The 26,340-nt window shown below is 38.7% G+C and overlaps 1 protein-coding gene across 4 annotated transcripts in view; it reads right to left on the minus strand.

The window, feature by feature from the left end:
* ULK4 (unc-51 like kinase 4) overlaps positions 1-26,340 on the minus strand; it is a 559,443-nt gene that overhangs the window by 375,532 nt on the left and 157,571 nt on the right. For all 4 annotated transcript variants that reach the window (XR_010842631.1, XR_010842632.1, XM_059075830.2 and 1 more), the window contains exons 23-25: positions 6,781-6,914; positions 5,262-5,383; positions 5,055-5,111 (exon numbers count right to left, since the gene is read on the minus strand). Coding sequence is in view for 2 of the 4 variants with exons in the window: in XM_059075830.2 (XP_058931813.1) it covers positions 5,055-5,111; positions 5,262-5,383; positions 6,781-6,914 (313 nt within the window). In the remaining 2 variants the exon portion in view is untranslated. The remainder of the gene's footprint in view (positions 1-5,054; positions 5,112-5,261; positions 5,384-6,780; positions 6,915-26,340) is intronic.

The raw sequence follows: 26,340 nt of genomic DNA on the forward strand, positions 1-26,340 counted from the left end.
TAGGTAGAGAATTAAACTGAACGAGGACTTGGGTTTGCCAGAGGAGGACAACGGAGGAAGAGACAGGAAAGGGATTACGGGTGTGTGTAGCAGGGATAGGGGGTTGAACCAGGGACTCTAAGCGGATTAAAGAGAAAAGTCACTGGGCCCAGGGAGGGCAGGATGGTGAGTGCAAAGTGGTAAAAGGCTAATTAAAGTCTCAGAGGAATTAAAAGGCTGTTGGAGATGGGGAGCAGGGCTAGAGAGCTGAAAATTAGGTGTGGGAGCCAGAGAGCAGTGACGCTGAATATGAGGCCATGCGCGGAGGTCGCTGAGGGAGGGAAAGACAAGCTCATGCGGAGAGAGGTGGTCGAGGAGCTGAGAGGCTGAGGTGTTGGAAGGATCCTCCCTAGGGATACCCGATTCTCTAAGAATGACAGTGAGCCCAGTGCTAAAAGACTTTGAGCGAGAAGCAATGACCCAGAAAAATCTGTAGATGACCACAGTACATGGGGCATCTTCTAAGGGTGTGAGCTTCAAAGCTGGGAGTTTAGCAGGGGAACAAATAGGATGGGCACTTACTTTGGGGCAAAAAAATGGCCCTATCTAGAGAGAAAAAGGGAAAGCTGTGCCTCCAGGGCAGACCAGTGCCCTGCATTACTATTCAGTACTTCAGAGAAGCTGAGAATAAGCTCTCAAAGCAAGGTGGGTATATCAATTCGGGGTCTGTATTAAAAAAAAAAAAGAAAGAAAGAAAAGAAAAGAAAAAAGGAAAAGAAAGGAAAAAACCTTACAACAAGAACATTCGTGTGTCAATGAAGAAGTATATAGTCAGCAGAAACTAACACCACTGTAAAGCAATTATATGCCAATAAAGATGTTTTAAAAAAATAATTATATAGTATATTTTTTAAAATACAAGAGTACACTCTCTCTGCTTTATCTGCTACGAGTGAAGTCACAATCTATCAACAAAACAACATTCACTTAAAATAAAAATCTGCAGGGAATTCTCTGGCAGGCCAGTGGTTAGGACTCAGAGCTTCCACTGCAGGGGTTCCCTGGTCAGGGAACTAAGAACCCACAAGCTGCACAGTGCAGCCAGAAAATAAAATAAAATTAAATAAATAAAAATCTGCAGAGGGCAGGAGTATGTCTTTTAATAATCATCCCAATGCCCAGTATGAGTGAAGATTTATCAATGACAGAGATTGTAATTATATTCTTATGTGAAAAATCACAATAATTTTATCATTTCTTTCATTTGAAAATTTGAATTTTGATGTCTTTTTGTAGAAAACTGTAACCACCACACAACCACTGTACTTTTATAAACTGATGAGGCCAGAACTTAAGAACAAAGTCCTCTTCCTCAGCTCATTAATCAAGAGCACTTTCAGAAGGACACAAGAAACACAGTGAACATCCGGATAATACACATCATGAGTTGTCAAACAGATTTCCTTCATGTCATTACTTCCTGTTTCTCAGCCCAATTCAATGGAGGCTCAAAAGAACTATGGTGAAATTAACCGTGGAACTTCCTCATAGCACTTCCCCAGATGCTTCACTGCTAAAAGTATCCCTAGGTACTTTATTTTTTTTTTTTTAACTGGAGAGGGAGGCAGATACAATGGCACATTGCTTCTGCCAATAAGAAGTGAAAATAGAAATTATCAGCTATGTAGTCCTCTTTGGCCTGGACCCTTTGAAAGCTTAATAATGGTTTAAAAGTGCCCTGTTAAATTGCTTCCAAGCACTTGCCTCTTTAAAACATAAGGAGATCAAAACTTCATTTTACTTGGGGAAGAAGTAGTGTTTACAAAAAGTTAATTCCTCTACTCATGCCTCCATATAAGAAGTACCCTGAATTTTTCTACGAAAAAGATAAAAGATGTCTATGGGTTAACAGGTAAACCATGCCTGGTGCCAGTAGGAAAACTGAAGCCAATGGGAAGCACAATTCCAATGCCCCCTCCAGCCTGTGCCTTCAGGACCCTTCCAATGAGGGGAGATCATACCAACCCTGACTGTTGTCCCCACACCACCTGAGGCAGGCCAGCAGTTCCTGGAGAGCTCCTTCAGCAGAAGTGCAAGTATACAGCTACTAAAGGTGGACCAAGCTTGAATACCTCAAATTAAGGTGCATTTTTTTAAATATAAAAGGACAATAGGCCTGCCATAATACAGTAGCTACTCAACCAGGCATATTTTGAGAAACACTAAAACTAGTATTTACCTCCAGGTAGAACAATAGGGCTTTCACAACACAGTGCTAAGTGTATACACATGAATGGTCTGGTCCCTCAGGCCACCAGGACAGGAGAAGCACTGCGCTCTGGCCAGTTCCACAAAGCCATTCTGCACACTGGCCTGCACACATTTATAATTGTGCAGCCTTCCCACCACCCCCCCAAAAAAAAACAAACAAACAAACCCAAAACCTCTCTAACAACTTCAGGAAAGCCTTGCCTATGCAAAATGTAAAGTAATTCTTTTAAAGCAGAAAACTCAAGAGGCTTTACTGTGCAAATCTACACCATGAACTTCTAAGGGGCTGTAGGCTGCCGGGGAGTTGCCTATGCCTCTGGCACCAGTGGAGCACTGTGACTTCAACAATATTTGTGGCATCTTCTGGGTAGACTGTGAATCAACTCACAGAAGCAACATCTAACTCTCAACGGTTCATCATAACATACACTAGAGCTGGGTGTGTAACTAAATCCAGGTCCTTGATTTTAGCCAATACTATTCTCCCTGGACTAGTGTCTCATCGGTGCCATCAACACCGAGTAAAGAAACATGAACACACAGCTAAGGCCAAATAACCGATGAGGTAAGAAAAATAACAAAAGATTTCTGGGACTGGCCATGACTCAAACCAGGAAAAGGGTCCAAAGAGAGCCAAAAGACCTTTTTCATTATGTGTATAAACTCCCAATACCTGAGCGACATTATCAGGGAAAAGACTGCTAAAAAATCTTCAGTATCACAATTACCTTTGAACTAGGCAAGTTATTTTTCCATCCCCTGAAAGTGCTTTTGTTAAGAAAACCCATACAGAGCCCTACAGAACGCCCCCAACCTTCAAAGGGTACACCCGCTCCTGGGAGAAGATGAGGAGGCCCTTTCTCAGTGGAAGCCAATGAGTTACATGGAGCAGATGATGTCTCCCTAAGAGACATATCTGTAATTCCTGAAAGTCCACAAATACTTTTATATTGGAGACACTTGGTAGTTTCTTGAAAACCGAAACTGTACTCAGTTAATGTAGGCACAGAAAAGTACTACACATGAGAAAAAATAAGTGAATGAACACAATTATATCTGTCCCAAACAATCACTCTGCCAAAATATTCCAAGGTGGGCTACAAGGGCAAAATTACTATTTTCAGGCATCAATATGTTAGTGCAATGGAGTCACAAATACAGAATTACAGTTCTGCTAAAAATGATGCCCACTTTGTCCTTTAAAACGATTAAAAAGCAAATTAAAGGAGGCGGCAGACAAAATTCTAATAATTTTCAAATTCATGAATGTACTAGGAAAATTATGTGCTTTGTAGAATTCAGGACTCAAGGATGGTAACACTTTGAAAATGAGTACAAAAGGACCCGTACTGCACTGACTAAACACACTGATTACAAAAATCAGTGACCTCTCTACTCAACATTCATACTTCAAAACATCATACTTCACCGTATGATGACTCTTCTAGAAAACTATATTCTCACTTGTGGGTGGCAATCATTTTTTTTTTATTCCCAACAAGCAGTAAAATTGAGATGTTTACTTCATTTTAACTAGAAACGTACATGACATGGCATTTTGAAAATCTCCGTTCACTGTTTATTATTATCAAAGTAAGACTGAAGATGCTGTGTGACCAATGTCTTAGTCTTCCCTTTGTACAGGTCCCCATTTTATCAACAGTACATACTGTAACTATTCCAGGCGAGGGAAAAAGATAACATAATTCACGAGCCACAACTTGAACAAAGAGACTATTTTTTGTGAGTAAAAATCAAAGTGAAAGATAATATGATGATTTGTTTTTCATTGTTACTCATCTCAACAAAATTAAAGGCAAGGTTAAATTGAGCTCAAAAAAAAAAAACAATATTGAGCTCAAGTTAGAGAAATACCATCACAAAATGAGATACTGCACAAAACTCAACAATGTTAGCCAAAGTAAATGATGATACTATATTCCCAGAATTCCATTTTTTATATATGTATAAATCTGTTCTCTTTCAGATTCTTTTCCATTATAGGTTATTATAAGATACTGAATACAGTTCCCTGTGCTATACAGTAGGCCCTTTCTGGTTATCTATTTTCTAAATATTAGTGTGTATATTTAATCCCAAACTCCCGACTTATCCCTCCCCAACCTTCCCCTTCGGTAACTATAAATTTGTTTTCTATGTCTGAGATTCTGTTTCTGTTTTGTAAATAAGTTCATTTGTATCTTTTTTTTAGATTCCACATATATGCAATATCATATGATATTTGTCTGTCTGACTGACTTTGCTTAATATGATAATCTCTCTAGGTCCATCCCTGTTGCTGCATATAGCATTATTTCATTCTTTTTTATGGCTGAGTAACAGTCCATTGTATATATGTACCACATCTTATTTATCCATTCTTCTGTCCATGGACATTTAGGTTGTTTCTATGTCCTGGTTGTTGTAAACAGTGGTGCTATAAATGTAGAGGTGCACATATCAAAGTGTATCAAAGTGCACACTTTAAATATAAATATATAAATTTTTTTAAATTTATTATTTTAAATGTTTTCATGATGTTTAATATCAAAATCTATGAAAATGTTTTCTATGGACTTATTTACGCTACTTGGGTCTGTCTCTGAACAAAGCGCATTATCAGGAGAGAATATATTTTTCCTCCAAATGTCAAATTTTCTTACAGTCAACAGATAAGGTCACTTCCCTCGAGACAAATAAATACCACCAAGATTTTAAAATCACCTCATTCTGACACCAAATCCCACCAACAGTAAAGACAGCCACATTTTTATTAGGAACGTGAAGAACTCAGCATTACTCACAAGAATAGTTCCGTAACTGAAAAGGAACTCTTCCGTTACAACTTGAGGTCGAAATACCTGTGTGATGAAAGTTTCCACAGATTAAATCCCGAAAGCCATGTACAAAAGAAAAATGAAAATGTTTTGTCTGAGTTGATGTTTCTCAGCTCCAGTTTACAAAGAAGGGAGTCACATTTATACACATTTTTTTTCCAAACAGGATGATACCTGAGATGTTACGAGGTGAAGCACTATAGGCATAAGGGGGAGACACATCTTCAGCTGCTTCGCTTGAACTGTGGATGGGTGTTTACGACCAGAAACGTTAGCCAAGGCGTTCAGAATGTCACCTGCAAAGCACACCCCGGAGTACACATGAGGTTAGAGACCACAGATACGTAGGGACCACTGGTTGTGGGTTGAACACTAATGGGATTGCTGAGTGAGGCAATTAATCCCCAAATAAAAGAAGTGGGTAGAAGCTGCATTGTTTTGTTCACAACTCTTGACATTACAACAGAAAGTTGTGACCTCTGGGGTCAGGATGGATATAAAATTGATCTCTCACCTAGAAATTTAAAATAGAAATGATTTTTTTCTTTTTTTTTTTTTTTGCACTTTCCAAATTTCAACCATGAGCACTCATTACTTTTGTAAACAGGAAAAAGTTATTAAAAAATTACAAGTGAACAGATTATAGATCAGAATTTTTTAATAATAGAACAGAATGGTAGTAATAAGATATCAATTCCTAATACTTCTCATTGGATGGCAAGTCCAATAATAAATAAAACTTGTTTATTGGATACCTGAATCCCTCATCTCCTAAGACAGGATGAGTCAGGTAATAAGAAACTCAACTACCAACTGACCAGCTCATGGCCTCTGGTTTGCAGATTTTTAAAAGGTTACAATCCAAATAAATTTTGAAATGCTCTGTTTTCAGTCATTAACAGGCAAAAATCTCCCACAGTATTAGTAAGGAGCAAAAAGTTACTGTCAAATCAGCCATGAAGATATTTTCATTACTTTGATTTAATATTCTGAATTTCTGTGTCTAAATATCCTTTACCATAATGGGTTGGGTCAAATTTAACATTTTAAACATTTCTGGTTTATAGCTACATCTGCTGGAAAAGCATGGAATGAGATTTAAACTAAACGTACGCATTCCTCAGATTATTTTCATGTCTGTAAGTAACAGTGGAATAACCAATTTTGTTAGCTGTAATAAACATCTTTTGCAAATCACTATTACTTCCATCTTTTTTTCAGACCAAAGAAATTTTCAAACTTTGAACTTTAATATCAAAATTCTTTAATATTAAATGTTAATGCCTATGCATTTTAAATTTTTTTAACAAAAAATAAATTTGTGGCTATAACCTGAAGGAAAAAGCTTTTCTTCAGAATTATGCAGAGAGAAATCTTGAGAAAAGTTACCTAAAATGACAGCCTAAGTCCAATTTTAACCAATTAAAATGCTTTCCTTCTATTTTCCAAAACTGCTGGATGACACTCAATGTAACCGTTAGCCTGTTCATTGCCTCATTCATGTCACTGATACAAAATAAGTATGAAAACAGATAAGGCACATTCAAATTTTGAAACTACACACTCAAGAAAAAGTGTCATTGCGCTCGCCTGCAAAAAACAGACAGGCAAGAACAAAAAAAGAAGGGATGCCTAAATGCCAAGTCACAGAAAGGTAAGCAGCAAGGGGCCTAAGGACGAGACTCCAATTTACCCAGGATTCGTGGCAGTTCCTGCACAATGTGACAGATGAGCAGGTCCAGGCATTGGGACAGGTACTCATTGCCGCTTTGCTGTTCCTTGCCTGGAGTGGTCTTTCTGCTGTCTCTCTCGATGTACATCACCAGTCTACACACAGAGAAATGCAAAAGATTACCTCTCATGATAAAACTGTTGATAGCACCTGCCCCAACATGCCACCAAGGCAAGTGTTTCCAGGGGGCACAGTCCCCATCTTGTTGACATTGAGATTTGGAGCAACTTGTCAAGCACAGTCTATTTTTGCCTTAGAAAAATCGAAACATTTATGCAGAGAGAAAACAAGGCAACTTTGAATCTCTCTGCCAATGTATGACAAAACAATGCCCTGACTTCATTTGCCTCTGGCCCATGAAAGAAAACCACGTTCTTCAGGTGACAGAGGAAAGGCAAACAAAAGTGTCTGGAGAGAAGAGGGCTTTGGTGTTTTGAAGATTCAAAGTAGAGCCACAAGTTGTCTGCACTTGTGTTGGTCATCAGTCTTAAACTTGCTCTGAACCCCAGGCAAGTCACATAAATTCCAGTTCTTTCATTAAATTGTGTATATAAATCCAAAGAAAAAGTTTCATTTCAGCACTGGGTGATATAGATAGCAGACACTATCTGAACATCTGGATTCCACATACCCTTTTGTCCACTGATTTTATGAAATCTGTTCAATAAACTTATTTCTTCTTCAAACAATTGGCATTTATTAAATATCAATCTCTGAACCAACTGCCTCCAATCCAGAACTAGGGGACATACTGAACCATCAGTCTGGTTACTTAGGGTATTGTTGAAAAGTTTTAGACCCACGTTTCCTTCCCTTTACTGGACCCACTCCCCAAATTCCTAGTCCCCAAAATTCTCTAAAAGGCAATGAGTCCCCTGACTTCAAAGGCCCCTTTACAGCAATCTCCCTTGCTGGACTCCCTTGCCATTATCCACCTCTCCAGCTCTGTTGCAATCACTCATCCCATCCAACTTCTACTTCTCAGAACTTCCAAAAACTCCCACTATAAACCGTAAAGGGGTGGTTCTGGACACAATACACATACGTAATGTACACTGAAATCTTAACACTTAGCATTTACGTGGTTCTCTTAGTAGATTTATGCATTCTTTTGCCTTCCTGCTTATTATTATTTGGAGCCCTATTAGTAAACACCTGGGAATGAAACCAAATCAGAAGTTTGGTTAGTTGACACCTGTTCCATCTGCCTAGCTAAGGAGCGGGACCAGAAAATACCATCTTCCTTTTCAGTTCCCCAAGATGGGTCGCGATATCTCCCTGCCCAGTCTCGCCATCTGCTGAACAGCTTTTCCAACATTAAAGATTCCAGCATTTAACTGCATCCCCTCCAAGCTAAGTATTACAAACATGCCCTCTGACCATAATCTGCTCTTATTCCTACTTGCACGATCTTCCATTGTGACAGTTCTTCAGTCTGCTGGGAACTTCCACTAATTGAATCCATGACATCTTCTCCCAATCCATCAGCACTTCTTCACTTACACTCTTGCCCTCTTTCTTTTCTTTGCACCCACGTAGCCAAATGATTTGGATGAATCCAATGATGTATATTACTTTCTGTACATCTGCAGAGAGGCTGCTCAAGTTAAACATGGGGCAGATTCACTCCACTGTAAATGCATGTTACCAACACTCAGTGGCACTGAACAGCACCAGTGACCCAACTACATTTCACTGGTCGACTTATTCCCAGTCTATCTTCAAATTTTTCTTCTCTTTATACCCTGAAATTTCCATCCTCTCATGAGACTCTCAGTGAGTGCTTTTGCCTCTTACTGTACAGAGAAAATAGAGAGCATCACAAAAAAAAGTCTTCTTTCTAATTCTCAGCTTACTGTGTGTCCTATCCTAGGCTCCTTTCCTCCCATCACAACTGCAGACCTCTCTCTCCTTCCAACTGTGCTTTGGATCACACTCCCTTACACTTTCTCAGAACCTTAAAACTGCCAATTACTCGTTTTCTGCTTTTATATATTCACTCTCTCCCATTTAACAAAACGCTTTTCACATCCTTCTACCAACTGCCCCATTGCCTCTCTCCTCCCTTTCTCGGTAAAACCTCTTAAAAGAGAAATCTACACCTTGTATCTCCATTGTTCCTCCTAACTTTCTCAACCCACTACAATCACAATCTGCTCTCACTCCCATCACTTGCTCTGAGGTCACCATCAACCTCCATGACATCAAAGCTAATGGACACCTGTCTGCCTTCACCTGTCTGAACAATTCAGCAGGGTTCAATACAGCTGCCACTCCTGCTCCTCTCTACATCATGACAGCATACAGTTCTAGTTTCCTTCTCTGGTTCCTTTAGTTGTTCCTCCTCTGTGTCTTTTGTTGGTTTGTGCTCCTAAATGCTCAAATCTATCAAAACTCAGTTCTGGGTCCATTACTCTTTTCCTTCTACTCATCTCATGCAGGTCATTTCATCCCCACCCATGATTTAATTTACCACCTATCTACACAGACAGTTTCCAGTCACCTGTGTACAGCCCAAACCTGGTGTCTCAAGCTACAGACCTGTACATTCAACTGCTGACTTGGCCTGACGTCTGCTTTTGCTCGTCTCAGAGGCATTCCTAACTCTACAGATCCCAAAAAAACACCATTATCATCCCAACAAAACTGGTTGTCTTTCAGAATATAATATTCCACCATACAGCATCACCCTCTACCAGCCAGACGCCCAGGAGTCATCCTTCTCACCTCCCTTTCTCTCACTTCCCACACCAAGTCAATCATTAAATACTCCTTAACCATTACACTTTTCCGCTCCTCACCAAACGCAAGCTTCCAAACTCCCTTCTCCTTCTTCTACGACCAGAACCTCCTAGCTGGCCTACCTGCTTCTACTCTAACCCTTACACACCTTACATCTAAACTGATCTTGTCTACCACCTTACTCCCGTGTTTAAAACCCTTCAGTGGAACCCCACTCTTCTTAACATGGGAGTTCTTAACACTCTTTATCATAACTTACAACACCCTCAACTATCTCTCCAGCTTCCACTTGCCTTCTCTCCCCCGCAGTCATACTGTTCTTCTTACAGTCCCTCAAACTCAATACCTCCCCCAGCAACAAGGTATTGCCTCTCTGCCTGCATGGCTTTTCTCTCCGCTCCCTGCCAGTGAACTCCTATACATATTACATAATTCACTGCAGTTTTCACTGACTTTTTAAATTAAATCTATGACTTTGTCTCACAGCATTAAGGCCCTTACCCAACTGCAGTTTCTTAATATATTTTTTATTATCTGATAATGTTTGTCATTCCAGTAAATTTAAAAATAGCCAAGGGCAAGGACTGTATCTGATTTTTCTCACCACAACATCATTGCACTTACGGGCATAGTTCCTGACACAAAATAAGGGCTCAATAAACATCAGCTGAATAGATACATATGGCTGTTGAGATTGCTGTAAGACTTTACCTAGTTCTCTACATCAAATCCTTGGTCCTTATTTTCCCCAAGGCCTTTTTCTTAATTCTACTGTTTGATTATACTGCTGGATCACATAAGGAGGAAAAAAATCTTCAGCTTAGGAAAAGACACCATGAGCAAAACCAAGAGACAAATCAATTGGGGAAAAATACTTCCCCCATTTGGTCATCAATAGATAAATGGATTAAAAAAGATGTGGTGTATACATGCAATGGAATTATCATTGCTTTGCAACACAAGGATGGAACTTAAGGACATTATGCTAAGTTAAAATAAGCTAGACAGAGAAAGATAAACACTGCATGGTATTACTTATATGTGGAATATTAAAAAAAAGTCAAACGAATAGAAAAGTGGTTGCCAGGGATTGGGGTAAATAGTGAGAAGCTGGTATAAGGGTACAAAACTTTAAGCTACAAGATGAATAAGGTCTGAGGGTCTAACGTAAAACCTGGTGACTATAATTGAGAACACTGTATTATATGGTTCAAATTTGCTAAGAGTAAAACTTAAATGTTCTGGGGCTTCCCTGGTGGCACAGTGGTTGAGAGTCCGCCTGCCGATGCAGGGGACACGTGCCCTGGTCCGGGAGGATCCCACAGGCCGCGGAGCGGCTAGGCCCGTGAGTCATGGCCACTGAGCCTGCACATCCGGAGCCTGTGCTCCGCAACGGGAGAGGCCACAACAGTGAGAGGCCCACGTACCGCAAAACAAAACAAAACTAAACAAAACTTAAATGTTCTCACCAAACACAAAACAGAAAATATGTGAAGTGACGGATGTGTTACCTAGATGGGAGGATCCTTTCACAATGTATGTATATATCAAAGCACCACGATGTACACTTTAAATATATTATAATTCTATATGTCAATTATATCTCAATAAAGCTAAAAAAATTTTAAGACAAATTGGGAAAAAACATTTCCAATTCCTATTAAAATACTTGTATACATATGACACACAGCAAAAATTTGAGGTGGAAACTGCCCAGCGAAAGGGGACTGGTTAAATAAAATACAGTCCACCATTACAATGTAGCTACCAAAAAAATGAGCAAGCTCTACATAAATTTTGGGAAAAAACGCAAGATACGTTAAGTAAAACAAGCAAAGTTCAAAATGGTATGCTTTTGTGTAACAAGAGAGGGATGTAATCTATATTCACTTTTGCTTGGATTTAAAAAAAAATCTGGAAGGATGAATAAGCAAGTAATAATAATGCTTTATTTTGTATGATGGTGACCTGGGGCTGTGGAGCATGAGGTGTAATTTCTTACTTTTTGAATTTTTCTGGATTAGGAACCATGAGTAGGAGTTACCTATTCAAAATTTAAGTTAAAATGTTTTGAAAACATGAAGTAGTATCGTTGTTCTACACAGCGAATTTTTTTAAAAAAATTTTTAGCTGATGTAATGCTCAATTACACAGGATATGCTACCAGATGATAAATGCTTAGTGCCCTGCAAAAAGACTACCACTTTCTGTAAGAGCTACAGACCTCCATCTTCTCACTGTGCCAAGAGTCAGGCTGACTTTAAGAAAGAGGTAAATCAACAGCAACACCACACCAGTATCCTAAAACTTTATTATGGCCCGTGCCCCATTATGATTTCTAGGTTATTTTTCTCCTTTCCTTCAGTAGGGTCATTCTCTTAACTTGATAATATTGACAGAGATTTCAACAAATCTGGCTATAATTCCCAGCCCCAGCACTTTCTAACAGCATGATCTTGAACAAATTTCTTAAGCTCTTTAAAGCTTCAGTTTTCTTCTTATAAATGGGATGAACTTATTTACAAAACAGAAACAGACTCACAGACATAGAAAACAAACTTACGGCTACCAAAGGGGGAAGGGGAGAGAGGGATAAATGGAGAGTATGGGATTCACAGATACACACTACAATGTATAAAATAGATGAACAACAAGGACTTACTGTGTAGCAGAGGGAACTATATTCAGTATCTTAAACTACAGCGGAAAAGAATTGAAAAAATATAGATATATATACAGACATGTGTGTAACTCACTTTGTTATATACCTGAAACTAACACAATACTGTAAATCAACTATACTTCAATTTAAAAAAAAAGAAATGGAACCTCAAATGTCCCACTTCACAACACTGCCAAACGGTTTCCCAGAATGGCTGTTCCAATTACTCCCACCAGCAGTGTACAAGTCCCCCTGAGCAGCCACCTCTCCAATATCTAGTAGTATCCAATTTTTACTCATTTATATCTTGTGGTGTTAATGTGAACTTTAGTAATTATTAGTATGGTAAGCATATTCTGATATTTCTTTGTTCATATTTTCTCTTTTGTGCAATACCTGTTCTGGTCTTTTGCTCATTCTCCCATGGGTTACTGATCTTTTGTTATTGACTTGGAGGCATTATTTATATGATCCAGAACTGTCCTTCTTCCCCTTACTTTTTTTTTTTTTCCTTCTTTCTCTTTCTTCTCTTCTGAGTGCCTTTCACACGGAAGTCTTCAATCCACTGGAAACTGATTTATCATATGGATTTCGGAAGAAATCTAATTCCACTGTTTTTCCAAGTAGATAACCACTTGCCCTGGTACCATGCATTGAAAAGATACTTCTAAAAACTAAGGGTGGGCTTCCCTGGTGGTGCAGTGGTTGGGAGTCCGCCTGCCGATGCAGGGGACACAGGTTCTTGGCCCGGTCCGGGAAGATCCCACATGCCGTGGAACAGCCGGGCCCGTGAGCCATGGTCGCTGAGCCTGCACGTCCGGAGCCTGTGCTCCGCAGTGGGAGAGGCCACAACAGTGAGAGGGCCCGTGTACCACAAAAAAAATGAAAATAAAAAATAAAAATAAATAAAAAATTAAAACTAAGGGTGAAGGAAAAGGAACAAAAGTACAAATATTTGGCAAAATCTGACTAAAAAGTGTTTGATTTGTAGATTACCTCCTCTACCCAATGAATCTAGGTGACTACTGCCAGACTTGCACACAGGTGGAAGTCTGGAGATTTATTCTCTAAAGAAAGTCAAACAGAAAGTTTCTAGACTAGGAGAAAGCAAAGCAAGTCAAAGACGGAGCCAGCAGGGGAATTCCCCGGCGGTCCAGTTGTTAAGACTCTGTGTTTTCATTGCCGAGGGCACGGGTTCAATACCTGGTACAGGAACTAAGATACCACAAGCCACATGGCACAGCCAAAAAAAAAAAAAAAAAGAGGAGGCCACCAAACAAAACCGGGAGACTAGGTGAATTTCTGCACAATGAATACTAGAACTTCCAGCCTCCTTCCCCAGGGTGGCTCCCCAGACCCAGGCAGCCAGGTCCCTGCTGGCCCAAGAGAAACACCCTAGAGATATTGATGCTAAAGTTCATGTCAAAATGCCCATACAGATGATCTTGGTGTGAGGCTCAAAGTCAACAAAATCTGCCCATGCGCTGAGAACTTCTAGAACAAGTTGGTATTCCCTCAACTCTTCAACCACCAGTCTAAATATTACCAGTTATCTGAGAGCATGCCTTCTTTGTTTGACATTATATTTGCAGATCTTCATCTACATTATTTTTCATTGCTGTGTGATATTCCAGTGTGTGAATATACCACAATTTATTCATTTTATTGTTGACGGACATTGGGGCTATTTCAATTAATGAATATGGCCAAGCACGTCTTATGCTGAATGCATGGAAACATTTCTGTTGGATATATATTTGGAAGTGAAATTGCTGGATTATAAGGTATGCCTAGCTTCAGATGAATAGGCATAGCTGATGATCAGTTTTCCAAAGTGATTAAGTCAATTTACACTGCAACAGGCAGGTATAAGAATTCCAGTTGCTCTACATCCTTGCCACAATTCTGCATTATCAGGCTTTTTAATTATAGCCATGCTGCTATAGACATCCATTATAGACATCCATTGGTATTCCATTGTGACCGAAGTGCATTTTCCTGATGATTATTAACATATCTTTTCAGGTGTTAATTGGCCATTCAAAGAAAACCAATTCTGTAAAGTTCCTGTTCAAGTCTGTGCTCATTTTTCTACTGGGTTATCTGCCCTTCAATTGTTTATATATTTTAGTTAAGAGCCCATGTCAATTATGTGCATAGCAGATACTTTTCCTTACTTTATGGCTTGTCTTGTTACTTTCTTAGTGATGCATTCTGATGAACAGAAGCTCTTAATTTTAAGGTAATCCAATTTATACTTTCCTTTATGACTGCTTTTGTGTCCTGCTAAAAACTCTTGGTCTACTCCAAGGTAATGAAGAAATTTTCATGTGTCTTATCTACTGGAAATTTTATTGTTTTATCTTTTTACATTTCAATGTGCAATCTACATGAATTATTAACTCCTTTGTACGGTGTAATTTAGAGATAAAGCGTTTTTTTATATCAATGACAAAATGATCCAGCACCATTTATTGTTAAAAAACCATCATTTCCCCACTGTTTTCTTCTATGTCTCTTCTGCTCTTCTCCATATTTTCCATCCTTTTGTCTCTCTCCATTGATCCCAGATGATTTGAGTACAGTATATTAATTCTCTATTCAGCTGTGTCTAATCTGCAGCTAACTCAATCCACTGAGTTCTTCCTTTCAGTTACTGAACATCCACTTTGTTTTTATAGTTCTAATTCTCTACTGAAATTCTCCATCTTCCAAATTCTTTGAATATACTGATCATAGTTATTTTAAGGTCTATATCTGATTAACTCCACTGTAACCCCTGGGGATACTGTAGTTTATCTCATTTGTTTTTTTGTATCATATCATCTTATCTTCTCATACACCTGATTACTTTCTGATGAGTGTTAGACTCTATTCACACAGTCTGTGAACAGTGGAAGGATATTTTGAGGCCTAGGGTTAGACTTCGCGAGACAGGATTTACATATAATCCTAGATCACCTTAACCCAACCAGAGATTGAGATGATTCAAAAGTGGTTCTTTCCCTATTCCTGGAAATCCTCCATATAAATAACAGGGTTGCCAGAAACAGAGGGCAGGGAAAATGGAAATGTTTATCTTTTGGAAATCAGAGAATACAAAAGAAATCCCATCAAAATTTACAGAGTAGAAAAAGTAAATTCACACTTGTCTCTAAGGAATCAATTTTTTCTAAAATCTATTATGTATTACAAAATTTAATAATGTGCTACTTAATTACGATAATATGAAATACCTTTTCTTTAAGGAAAAAACTACTCACTTTTCAACCACTAGCACAGAATGTTAACACATAAGAAAATATCCATTACCTCTGCTGGGAGAAACAAAAGACTGAATGGATCCATAATAATATAAAACTCACTCTAGAATGATGCTTCATTTCTTCATGCCCTCCCTGAAGCCTTCACATTACAGGATGTGTTTACACCGGCTATAGTAGAATAAATTGACTTTACTGACAGCGGAACATTAGTTAGTAAAAGAATTCACATTCTATGAAGGACATAAAATGTGGAAACATTTGAGGGTAGTGTCCATAAACACTTCAAAATTGTTCTAGGATGGAACTGCAAATGTTATTTCTTAGTGGTCTACAAGGGTATCAGGTTAAAATGATAAACAATCTGAACAGTAATCCAAGTATTATTGAGATGGGGGGAGTCTGGCAGTGGAGGTGGACTTCGGGAACAGATTTGGTTCGTTTATGGCAACTTGAAGATTCCTCCTGGGCATGCCATAATATGTTAAGATAATATAAGGCTGGAGTGTAGAAAGGTCATACAGGTGCATATCAATAAATAGATGGTATTTGAAGCCACTGGATTAGGTGAAATCACGTTAGGATAGCAATGTAAGAGAAACAGAGGGCCCAGGAAGATGCAGAAGAGGGAGAACCAGCAAAGAAGAGACTGAGGTGGGAAAAAAAGCAAAGAATGTATGCTAACTTCCTATCATGAGCCCTGTAACTACAGAGGTAAATTCTGGTTCAAGTTGGCCAGCTGAACCCAAATATTATACTTCCCTTTTTTTTTTTTTTTCTTCACATTCCCACAGGAGATTCACATTAACCAGGAAATTAAACCATTCACAGCCAGAACCTTCAAAGAATTTCCTAAAGATGATGGTGCACATATAAGTAGATTAAGGGAAGGCCCAAGCTCACATGAAGGAAAAACGTGCCTGGGAAGCAAGGAGAAACCCAGCAGAACCCTAAGCTCTGAATGGCAGGGGAACAAGTTTACACTTTGAAGCTGATACGAAGAGGTGAGTTTCTCAACGCTATGAACCATTTTTAAAGGAACTAGTATCAGCAAACCTGGAACAAAGGCCATGGTAACTAAAAGGAGAGGGATCACACGGAGACCGAAGGAAGGACTTTTTTAAAGCAAAGGAATGACTTGATGAAAGTGGCATTTGAGGAATATGAATCTGGTAATGGCACAGATAAATGATGAGAGAGGAAGTAAGCCAGGCAGGCAATTAGGAGTTACGAGTATGCAGGTGAAGAGGAGAAACAGAAGGGAGCTCAGGAGCAGAGAAGAGCAGGCTGCTTGGAAATGGTGTGAACCGCAGACAAGATTCCACTAGTCTCTTATTGAGAGAATGGCACATTCACATTGTGAGAAATCAATTATACGGGGTTTAAAAATGAAGAAGCCACACCCCCTGCTTTAACTTAATCCAGGTTTCTCCAGGACGCCATCACCCCTGCCCCACCCCCATTCCTACCCCCCTGAGACATCCTCCCCCCGCTTCTGGTCCTACTGGGCTCGGTGCCCATCAATGGACTACTCCACTGTCTATTTCTACCGCAGATCTTCCCATGTGCAGTATGATGCTGACATAAGATGCAAACTGTGGCTAATCTATCCCATTTGGATTCACCCTGGACCATCTCACAAACAGTTCCTTGTTAAGACCATATACTATTCCAGAAAATCAAGACACCATGCTTTTCTTTGCTTCACTTCAATCTAAACCCAGTTTTATCTATCTACTGCACATCCTTTAACTTATAAGTGTATTTTCCCCATTAAGGAAAAATTTGTAGTTTTAAATATGGGATCTTGGGAGGGAGGGATAAATTTGGAATTACCAGATACAGACTACTATGTATAAAATAGATAAACAGGGCTTCCCTGGTGGCACAGTGGTTGAGAGTCCGCCTGCCGATGCAGGGGACATGGGTTCGTGCCCCGGTCCGGGAAGATCCCACATGCCGCGGAGCAGCTGGGCCCATGAGCCATGGCCGCTGAGCCTGCGCATCTGGAGCCTGTTGCTCCGCAACGGGAGAGGCCACAACAGTGAGAGGCCCGTATACCGCAAAAGAAAAAAAAAAAAAAAAAAAAGATAAACAACAAGGACCTAATGCATAGTACAGGGAACTATATTCAATATCTTGTAATAACCTATAATGAAAAAGAATCTGAAAAAATATATATGTATATATAAGTGAATTACTTTGCTGTATACCTGAAACTTTGTAAATCAGCTATATTTCAATAAATAAATAATAAAATATTAATAAAAAATAAATATGGGATCTTCAGCAAGCTCATCATCCAATACTTCTGTTTGTAATGAAAGCTACTGTCTCTTGGGTTATGATGGTCAGGTTATAGTCAGTTTTGGCCCAAATTCAAATTACACTGACACACCACATGTATGGACCTATTCCATGCTTATTTCTTCAGTTCCTAAATTTATAACTGGAATAGACATACTTGGCAACTAGCAGAATCCACACACTGGCCATCTGATCTGTGCAGTGAGGGCTATTATGGTAAAAAGGGACAAACAGAAGCCCCTGGCATGTCCCCTCTCTAAAAATGATAGTAACCCATATCCATAGAAAACCAATCATAGGAATTGATACCAACATCAAAAAAATTGAAAGGTATGGGGATGATAAAATCTATCATATCCCCATTCACCTGTCTGGTCTGTGAAGAATCTTAGAAAATGATTGTGTGGATTTATAAACAGGTTGTGACTCCAACTGCAGCTGCAGTTTCAGGTTTGGTACCACTACTGGAGCAAATCAACATCGCCCTGACGTGGTACTTGCTACTGACTTGGCAAAGGCTTTGTTCTATGTATGAATCTGGAAGAACCGCCAGCACGTGTTTGCTTCTTACTCGGGGCAAACAGTAAAGTTCACTGCCTTGCCTTTGAGCTATGCTAACGATCCTGCTCTTGGCCATCAAAACAGTCCGCAAAGATCTACATCATCTTGATGTCCCACCAACATCACACCTGTACTTGCACACTAGCACTCTGATGACATGAGGCTGACTGGATCTGAGAAACAGGTAGCAGCAAGCACTTTAGTTGGCTCAGTAAAACATGTGAGAGACAGATAAACCCCATACAAATCCACGGTCTACTAGTCCTCAATGAAGTTCCTAGGGCTCAATGGTCTACAGCATGGTGGGCTATCCCTCCAGGTCAAAGACAAGTTATTGCATCTTCTACTGATTATGACCCAAAAAGTGGGCTTTGTGACTTTAGGAGGCAATACATACATACCACCTTTGAATATGTCCCTCTGACTCATTATCTGAGAGACTCATAAATTTAATAGTTTTTAATGGAATTGGAGTGAATAAAGGCTCTGCTGCAATTCCAACTTGCAGTGTAAGCTGCTCTGCCATATGCTGGGCCTTATGACCTAGCATGTCTAGTGATAGTCTCGGTGCCTGGAAAACAGGGGTGATGCATGGAACCCCAGGGAAGCATCAATAAGTGAATCACAACCCTGATCTTTGGGTCACTATATTCTGAAGATTTGTGTCCACCCCAAAATTTACATTAGATTCCTCACACCCGATGTAAGGAATGCTCATCAACGATGACCTAGATACTGTCACTCCAGCCAACACGTGAAACCAGTGCTGAGCCCTCAGCCTGGCCCCATATGCTGGGGGGACCAGCCAGTCATCTAGCAACAGGTTGGTGTACAAAAGGGGCAGTAAACTCTCCTCGCTGGAATAGTTATACCCTGAATATGGACTTGCTGTCCCTGCCACATGCTTCTGCCAGTGCCACTAAGTATAGACTTAAGAAATACCTTATTTATCATCATGATAATCAATGTAACACTATATCTGATCAAAGAACTTATTAATAGCAAAAGAAGTGTGGTAATATGCTCAAGCCCACTAAATCTGCTCATCAGCAAGTATGCCATCACCCAGAGGCACCTGGCTTGATTGAAAGGAGGAATGGCCGACTGCAAGCTCAGTCGTGCTGCCAGCTGGGAAACAACACAAGAAAAAACTGGGTCCTATCTTACAACAACAAAGTGTATGCTTTGAATCAGTAAACAAAATATATGCTTTTGCCTTCCCCACAGTCAAAACACACAGGTCTGGTAATCAAGTGGGAGTGACTGCCTCTCAGTATTATACCTAATAGCCCACTCACAAGATTTTTATTTCCAGTCTCCATGACCCTGAGCTCTGCTGGAATGGGTCCAAGGAAGAAAGGTTTCCACCAGAGGACATAGCAAAAATTCCATTTGGGGGGATGAAGAGGATTACTCTACTGATTAAGAGTGAGTGATTCATGATCACCAATGGAATATTACATTGCTGTCAAACAGTGCAGACTAAGGCTACTAGAACCCAGGAGATTCTCTGAAGAGCCTCACGGTACTTCCATATCTAAAAACTAAAGTTAACAAAAATCTAAGCAACCAAGAAAAGTCTGGCTCAGATCCTTCAGGTACTTGATATCCCCAGAAAAGTACGAATCTGTGATTCAAGTTCATTTATAACAGTGGAACTTCTGAATCATAAGGATTCATGATACACATTTTTAAACACCCTCAAAAAGGTAACCTCACCTACTGGTTAAAAGTTGCCCCTGTAACTGTACTTTGGATGTAAGATAGTACTTTGGATATAAGATAGTGCAAGGTTTTTTCCCTTCATTTGACACTATGATGGATAGAAACAGTATTTGGTTATCATTTTAATTTGCATTTCTCTGATTAGACTTGAAGCTGAATATCTTTATGAATTTTTTTACAGTACACAGATTAATTGTGTTATATACGATGCAATAATTTACAGATTTTCTTAGCATGAAATTTTATTTATGATTTGTGGGGGATATAAAAGTTTCTCAACTATATATAGCTAAACTATCACTATCTCCTTTCATTGTTTCTTTCATTCCTTCTCTGCTCAGAAAAGCTCTCCTTGCCCAGATTTAAATATATTTTCTTCCAGCTGTTTACAGTTTCTTTCTCATATATAATTCTTTAATACATCTGGAATTAACTTTTGTATGGTATAAGCCGAGAAAATATTTTCCCACACAGTTAACCAATTATACAACGTAAATGTTTCTTTTTTAAAAAAAAAAATCTTTCTTTTAAGATCAAAGCAGATTTTTTTCCCCACTGATTACCATATTAATAGCAATGCTATGGGGAAACAAAAAAAAAAAACCTCTAGGAAAACCTGATCCATCAGGAGGGCATTGACACTGCAGGCTCACAGCAAACCTATGCAATGAACTTACAAGACCATTCATCCCTCAAAGGGTTATCATTTCTAGAGACATACAAGACCCTATTTTATCTCCTGTCATTTTCAATATGAGTATGAAATCATTTGGAGAAATAGGTGAACATTTGGGGGCTATCATATTTTTATCTAATCCTGACAGCTCAATTTCACTGCCTGTTGTACTAGATAGATTTGAGAGCTGACATCACAGAAACCGTGCTGAAATTTAATCCATAAAAGGCTGATGGTAATGATGGTAAGCAGGAAAAAATATCTACACAATGTAGCAAAGGTTATCGTGGTCTCTTGATACCAGGTTTCAGTTCTCTGGCAGACAAGCAGCATCATGGTTAGCTCGGAAATCCAGCTGCTAGCGGAGTTTCAAGGCACAGATGTGGAAGGGAGAAGAGTTTTCTACACAAACTCATCACAGAGAATTTTAACATCTCACTAACCTGAAGTCTGCCTCCCTTTCACATACCTTTATATTCAACATTGCATTTTATATGCACACTAGTGTAATACCTGGGCTGCAAAGCAAAAAGAAACAAATACCAACCATTCTTCCATAGTCTGGACCAGCTGCCTATGTGATTTTGAGAGTAATTTATATTATTAATTTTAATCTACAAAGCCTAACAAATTTGAGTTTTGACTACCTTAGAGATTCCCTTAATTGTTCAAAATCAGCTGGTGCCTACTGCTAACATTTATGTTAATTAGTTTTTTCCTCTGGCTTCACTGTATTTTTTTCTTAATTATAGGTGAAACATGTAATTATAATAAGTGAAACATGATTATTATATAATAAGGCTAAAAATAAGAATGAGTAAAGGTAACAAATAATCTCCTCCTTCCACCTTCCTCAGATAACAAATTTGGTATCGTCTTTCCATACATGTTTTTCTTTTTAATAAATTTTGATACAAATAGGAGAGTTTTGCCATTTTTACATGTTGTTTTATAGAAGTACTTCATAATTAATATATACTTCTGCCCTTTCATTTTTTACTTATCTATATATAATGAACATACTTCCAAGTTAATCAAATGACTCATTTTATATATATCATATTATATATATATTATAGCTATACCATCATTTATTGAAGCATTTCAATACCAATAGATATTAACTCTATTTCCAGGTACTGACCACTAGAAACAATGCTACAATGGACACGCTCATGCATATATTGTGAATAACTCATATTTCTATTTCTTTTTGTTGTTGTTCATGAGTTTTTTCTTTTTAATTTTTTTAACATCTTTATTGGACTATAATTGCTTTACAATGGAGTTTTAGTTTCTGACATGTAACAAAGTGAATCAGCTATACATATACATATATCACCAAATCCCCTCCCTCTTGAGCCTCCCTCCCACCCTCCCTATCCCACCCCTCTAGGTGGTCACAAAGCACCAAGCTAATCTCCCTGTGCTATGTGGCTGCTTCCCACTAGCTATCTGTTTTACATTTGGTAGTGTATATATGTCCATGCCACTCTCTCACTTCCCCTTCCCCCTCCCCGTGTCCTCAAGTCCATTCTCAACGTCTGCGTCTTTATTCCAATCCTGCCCCCATATTTCTATTTCTAACAGCTAAATGCCAAATGCAGGTTTGTTAGAACCAAAGTTATATTATTAATAGTCATAGATGTTGCTGAATTACTCTCCAAAAAATTACAACAATTTCTATTTCCACAAGCAATGTTTAAAAGTAACTTTGGATTTCCAGTTATGTCAAGATGGAGCAGCCCCATTCCTCACAGGTGCTCCCTCTTATAACCAGAAGTCACTGGATATAACATAAAAACAAGCATAGGAAGACTTGGAAAGGTGGAAAGAAGAAGATGGACTGCCTAGAAAATGGAGGACTTGGGGAACAATGTGACAGTGCATCTCCTCAATTTCCTTACTGCTTCTCATCTATTTGGGAAAGGATGTTACAGAAGCCTCTAACCCAGAACTGACCCCCAAAGGAAAAAGCCTGTTTCCTCCTAGCTAAAGAACAAGTAAAACAATGGCCTAACTGAAAACTTTTCTGAAAATACCTGCCCTGAGCTGGCAAAACACCAATGGAACACTGCATACACCCCCCCTCCCTCCTCTGTAGTTTCAGCAGAGCCAATGAGGGAGTAGATCTTCCACCTCAATCCCCACCCCAGGCAAATAGCCTACTCCAAAATTCCCCACCTGGGAGGTGTGGGCAAGGCCAAACAGAGAGCTAATCTTCCATCCTCCACCTGGTGGAAGCAGGCAACAGAGACTTGATTCCACTGTAAGTGTAGTATCTTTAAAACTGAGCAGGTAGCTGATCCTCCATTCCCTGCCCAGCCAAGCAAGATACTCTCCAGTTTCCCTGCAGGGATAGCAACAGTGTGTCTGAGTGGGAAGGTAATCTTCCATTCTCCAACCAGGAGAAGCAAACAGCAATATGATTCCCCCACCAGGTTAATTATCAATGGGGTCCAGTGATTAGCTGGACCTCCACACCTTGCCTAGCAACAGCAAGACTTAACGACAATGAGTGAGATGAAGACATGGTCTAAGATAATAGGTAAAACGTCCAGGATATAATTTTAAAAATCATGAATCACAGCAAGAACCAGGAAAATCACAGTAATCAAAAAAGACAATCAACAGATGCTATCACCAATATGAAGCAGACGCTAGAAGGATCTAATAAGAATTTTTAAGCAGCCATCATAAAAATGTTTCAGGGACTTCCCTGGCAGCCCAGTGGTTAAGATGTCACGCTTCCACTGCAGGGGGCATAGGCTCGATCCCTAGCCGGGGAACTGAGATCTCACATGCCATGTGGCATGGTCAAAAAAAAAAAAGTTTCTAATTGTCTGAAAACCAATGAAAGAGCTTAAAATTTCAGGTGAAAAAAAGTTTTTAAAATAACCAATGTAAACTATATAAGTTTGGAAACTACAATAACCAAAATTTAAAAGGCAATGGGGACTTCCCTGGTGGTCCAGCAGCCAAGGCTCCACACACCCAATGCAGGGCGCTCGGGTTTGATCCCTGGCCAGGGAACCAGATCCCACATGCCACAACTAAAGACCCCTCAGGCCGCAACTAAAGACCCTGCATGCTGCAACTAAAAACCGCACATGCCTCAACGAAGATCCCACAGGCTGCAACTAAGACCCGGTACAGCCAAATAAATAAATAAATTTTTTAAAGGCAATGGATGGGCTCAATAACATAGTGCAGGTGACAGAAAACATGATCAGTGAACTTAAGGACAGATTAACTGAATTTACAATACCTGAAAAGCAGGTAAACATAGGCTAAAAAAAGGAAGAGTCTCAGGGACCTATCAGACAATAACAAAATGCCTTGTATTTGTATCATCAGGATCCCAAGAAGGGGAGGAAAAAAAGAATGGGACTGAAAAAGTAACTGAAGAAATAATGCCTGAAAAAATACCTAAATTTAGTAGAAGACTGAAATCTACAAATTCAAGGAGCTGAACAAACTCAAGATAGGAGAAACCCAAAGAAATACACAACAGGGCTTCCCTGGTGGCGCAGTGGTTGAGAGTCCACCTGCCAATGCAGGGGACACGGGTTCGTGCCCCGGTCCAGGAGGATCCCACATGCCGCGGAGTGGCTGGGCCCGTGAGCCATGGCCACTGAGCCTGCGTGTCTGGAGCCCGTGCTCCGCAATGGGAGAGGCCACAACAGTGAGAGGCCCACATACCACAAAAAATAAAAAAATCCACAACAAAGATATATTACAATTAAACTTCTAAAACCTAAAGACAAAGAAAATACCTTTTAACGCAGCCAGAGAGAAATGACCCACCACTAACAAAGGAACACCAATTGAAATAAAAGATGTCTCATATGAAACTATAGGGGCCAGAAGAAAACAGAATATTTTTCAGGACTAAAAAAACAAAAATAAACAACAACAACAAAAACTTTCAACCACAAGTTTTAAATTAACTGCAGTGAATGAACTTCAGGAATGAAGGGGAAATAAAGATTTCTCAGAAAAAGGAAAAGTAACAATTCCTTTACAGGAAACCCATCCTTAAAGAACAGCAAATGAAAGTTCTCTAAACATAAAGAAAATGCTAACATAAAGCTAAGAATATCAAAAAAGTAAAGAAGAACATCAGAATGGGTAAAATTAAGGGAATATGTAATACTCTAACATACTTTCATGAGTTTTTCAAATTATATTTGATACTTGAAGCAAAAATTATAACCCCTCTGATAAAGTGCTCAATATATGTAGGGAACATTCATAAAACAAGTATTTTTAAAGTGAGGGAATAAATGGAAATAAGGTCTTTATCTTCACTCAAAGCAGTAAAGCACAGAAACCATTAAACTATTATAAGTCACATATGCATGTTTCAATAATAAAAGCAACCATCAAGGAGATTATGCAAAGTGACATACTCAAAAGTACTATAAACAAATCAAAGAATCCTACATGTGTTCAAATAACCCACAAGAAAGTAAGATAATAAAAGCAGAGAAAACAAACCAAAAATGTCAGATTTAAGCCCTAACATATCAATAATCACCTTAAATGTAAATGATCCAAATATACCAATTAAATCAGATTGGCAGAGTAGATACAAAATTATGATTCAGCTATATGCTATCTACAATAAACTTCATATGTATTCAATGACACAGGTAGGTTTAAAGTGAAAGGATGGAAACAAGTATAAAATACAAAAATTAATTTAAAATAAAGGCAGAGTGGCTATATCAACACTAGATTAAGGAGACTTCAGAGGAAAGAAAATTATTAGAAACAGAGAGGAACTTACATAACGACAAAAGCATCTATCCACCAGGAAGGACACAATAACCCTAAATAAGTATGCACCAATAATGGAGCTTCCAAAGACATTAAATAAAAACTGTTATAGCTGATAAGAAAAACAGAAAAATCCACAATTACAAATGCAGACTTCAATATCCTACTTTCAGCAATTGAGAGAAATATTACAAATAAAAACTGGTAAGAACAGAGCATATCTAAACAACACAATGAAACAAGAGGATCTAATTGACTTACATAAAGAACACTTCACCCAACACATAGCAGAATCCTTTTCAAGTCCCCATAGAATATTCACCAAGATAAACCATATACTAAACCATAAAACAAACCTCAACAAATTTTTAAAAACTGGACTCATACAGAATATGTTTTCTGACCACAATAAAATCAAACCAGAAAAAATATAGTGACAATAGACGATCTCTAAACATCTGAAAATTAAACAACACATTTCTAAATAATCGATGAATAAACAATGAAGTTTCAAAGGAAATTTTAAAAGATAAATGGAACTAAATTTAAAAGGTTTAAAAACGTAACAAAATATGTACAAAAGCAGCAAAAGTGTTGCTGCAAAGGAGACTTATAACACTAAACCTACGTGAGACCTTTTATAAAGACAAAAGATTTCAAATCAATACTCCCAGTTTCTACTTTGAGAATCTAAAAACAAAAGAAAGAAAGAAAAAAGAAGAGCAAAACAAGCCTAAAGCAAGAAGGAAAAAAATGATAAGAATGAGAGAAGAAATTAAAGACACTGAAAACAAAAAAACAGT

The sequence above is a fragment of the Kogia breviceps genome, chromosome 10 (genome assembly GCF_026419965.1).
Source record: "Kogia breviceps isolate mKogBre1 chromosome 10, mKogBre1 haplotype 1, whole genome shotgun sequence".
NCBI lineage: Eukaryota > Metazoa > Chordata > Mammalia > Artiodactyla > Physeteridae > Kogia > Kogia breviceps.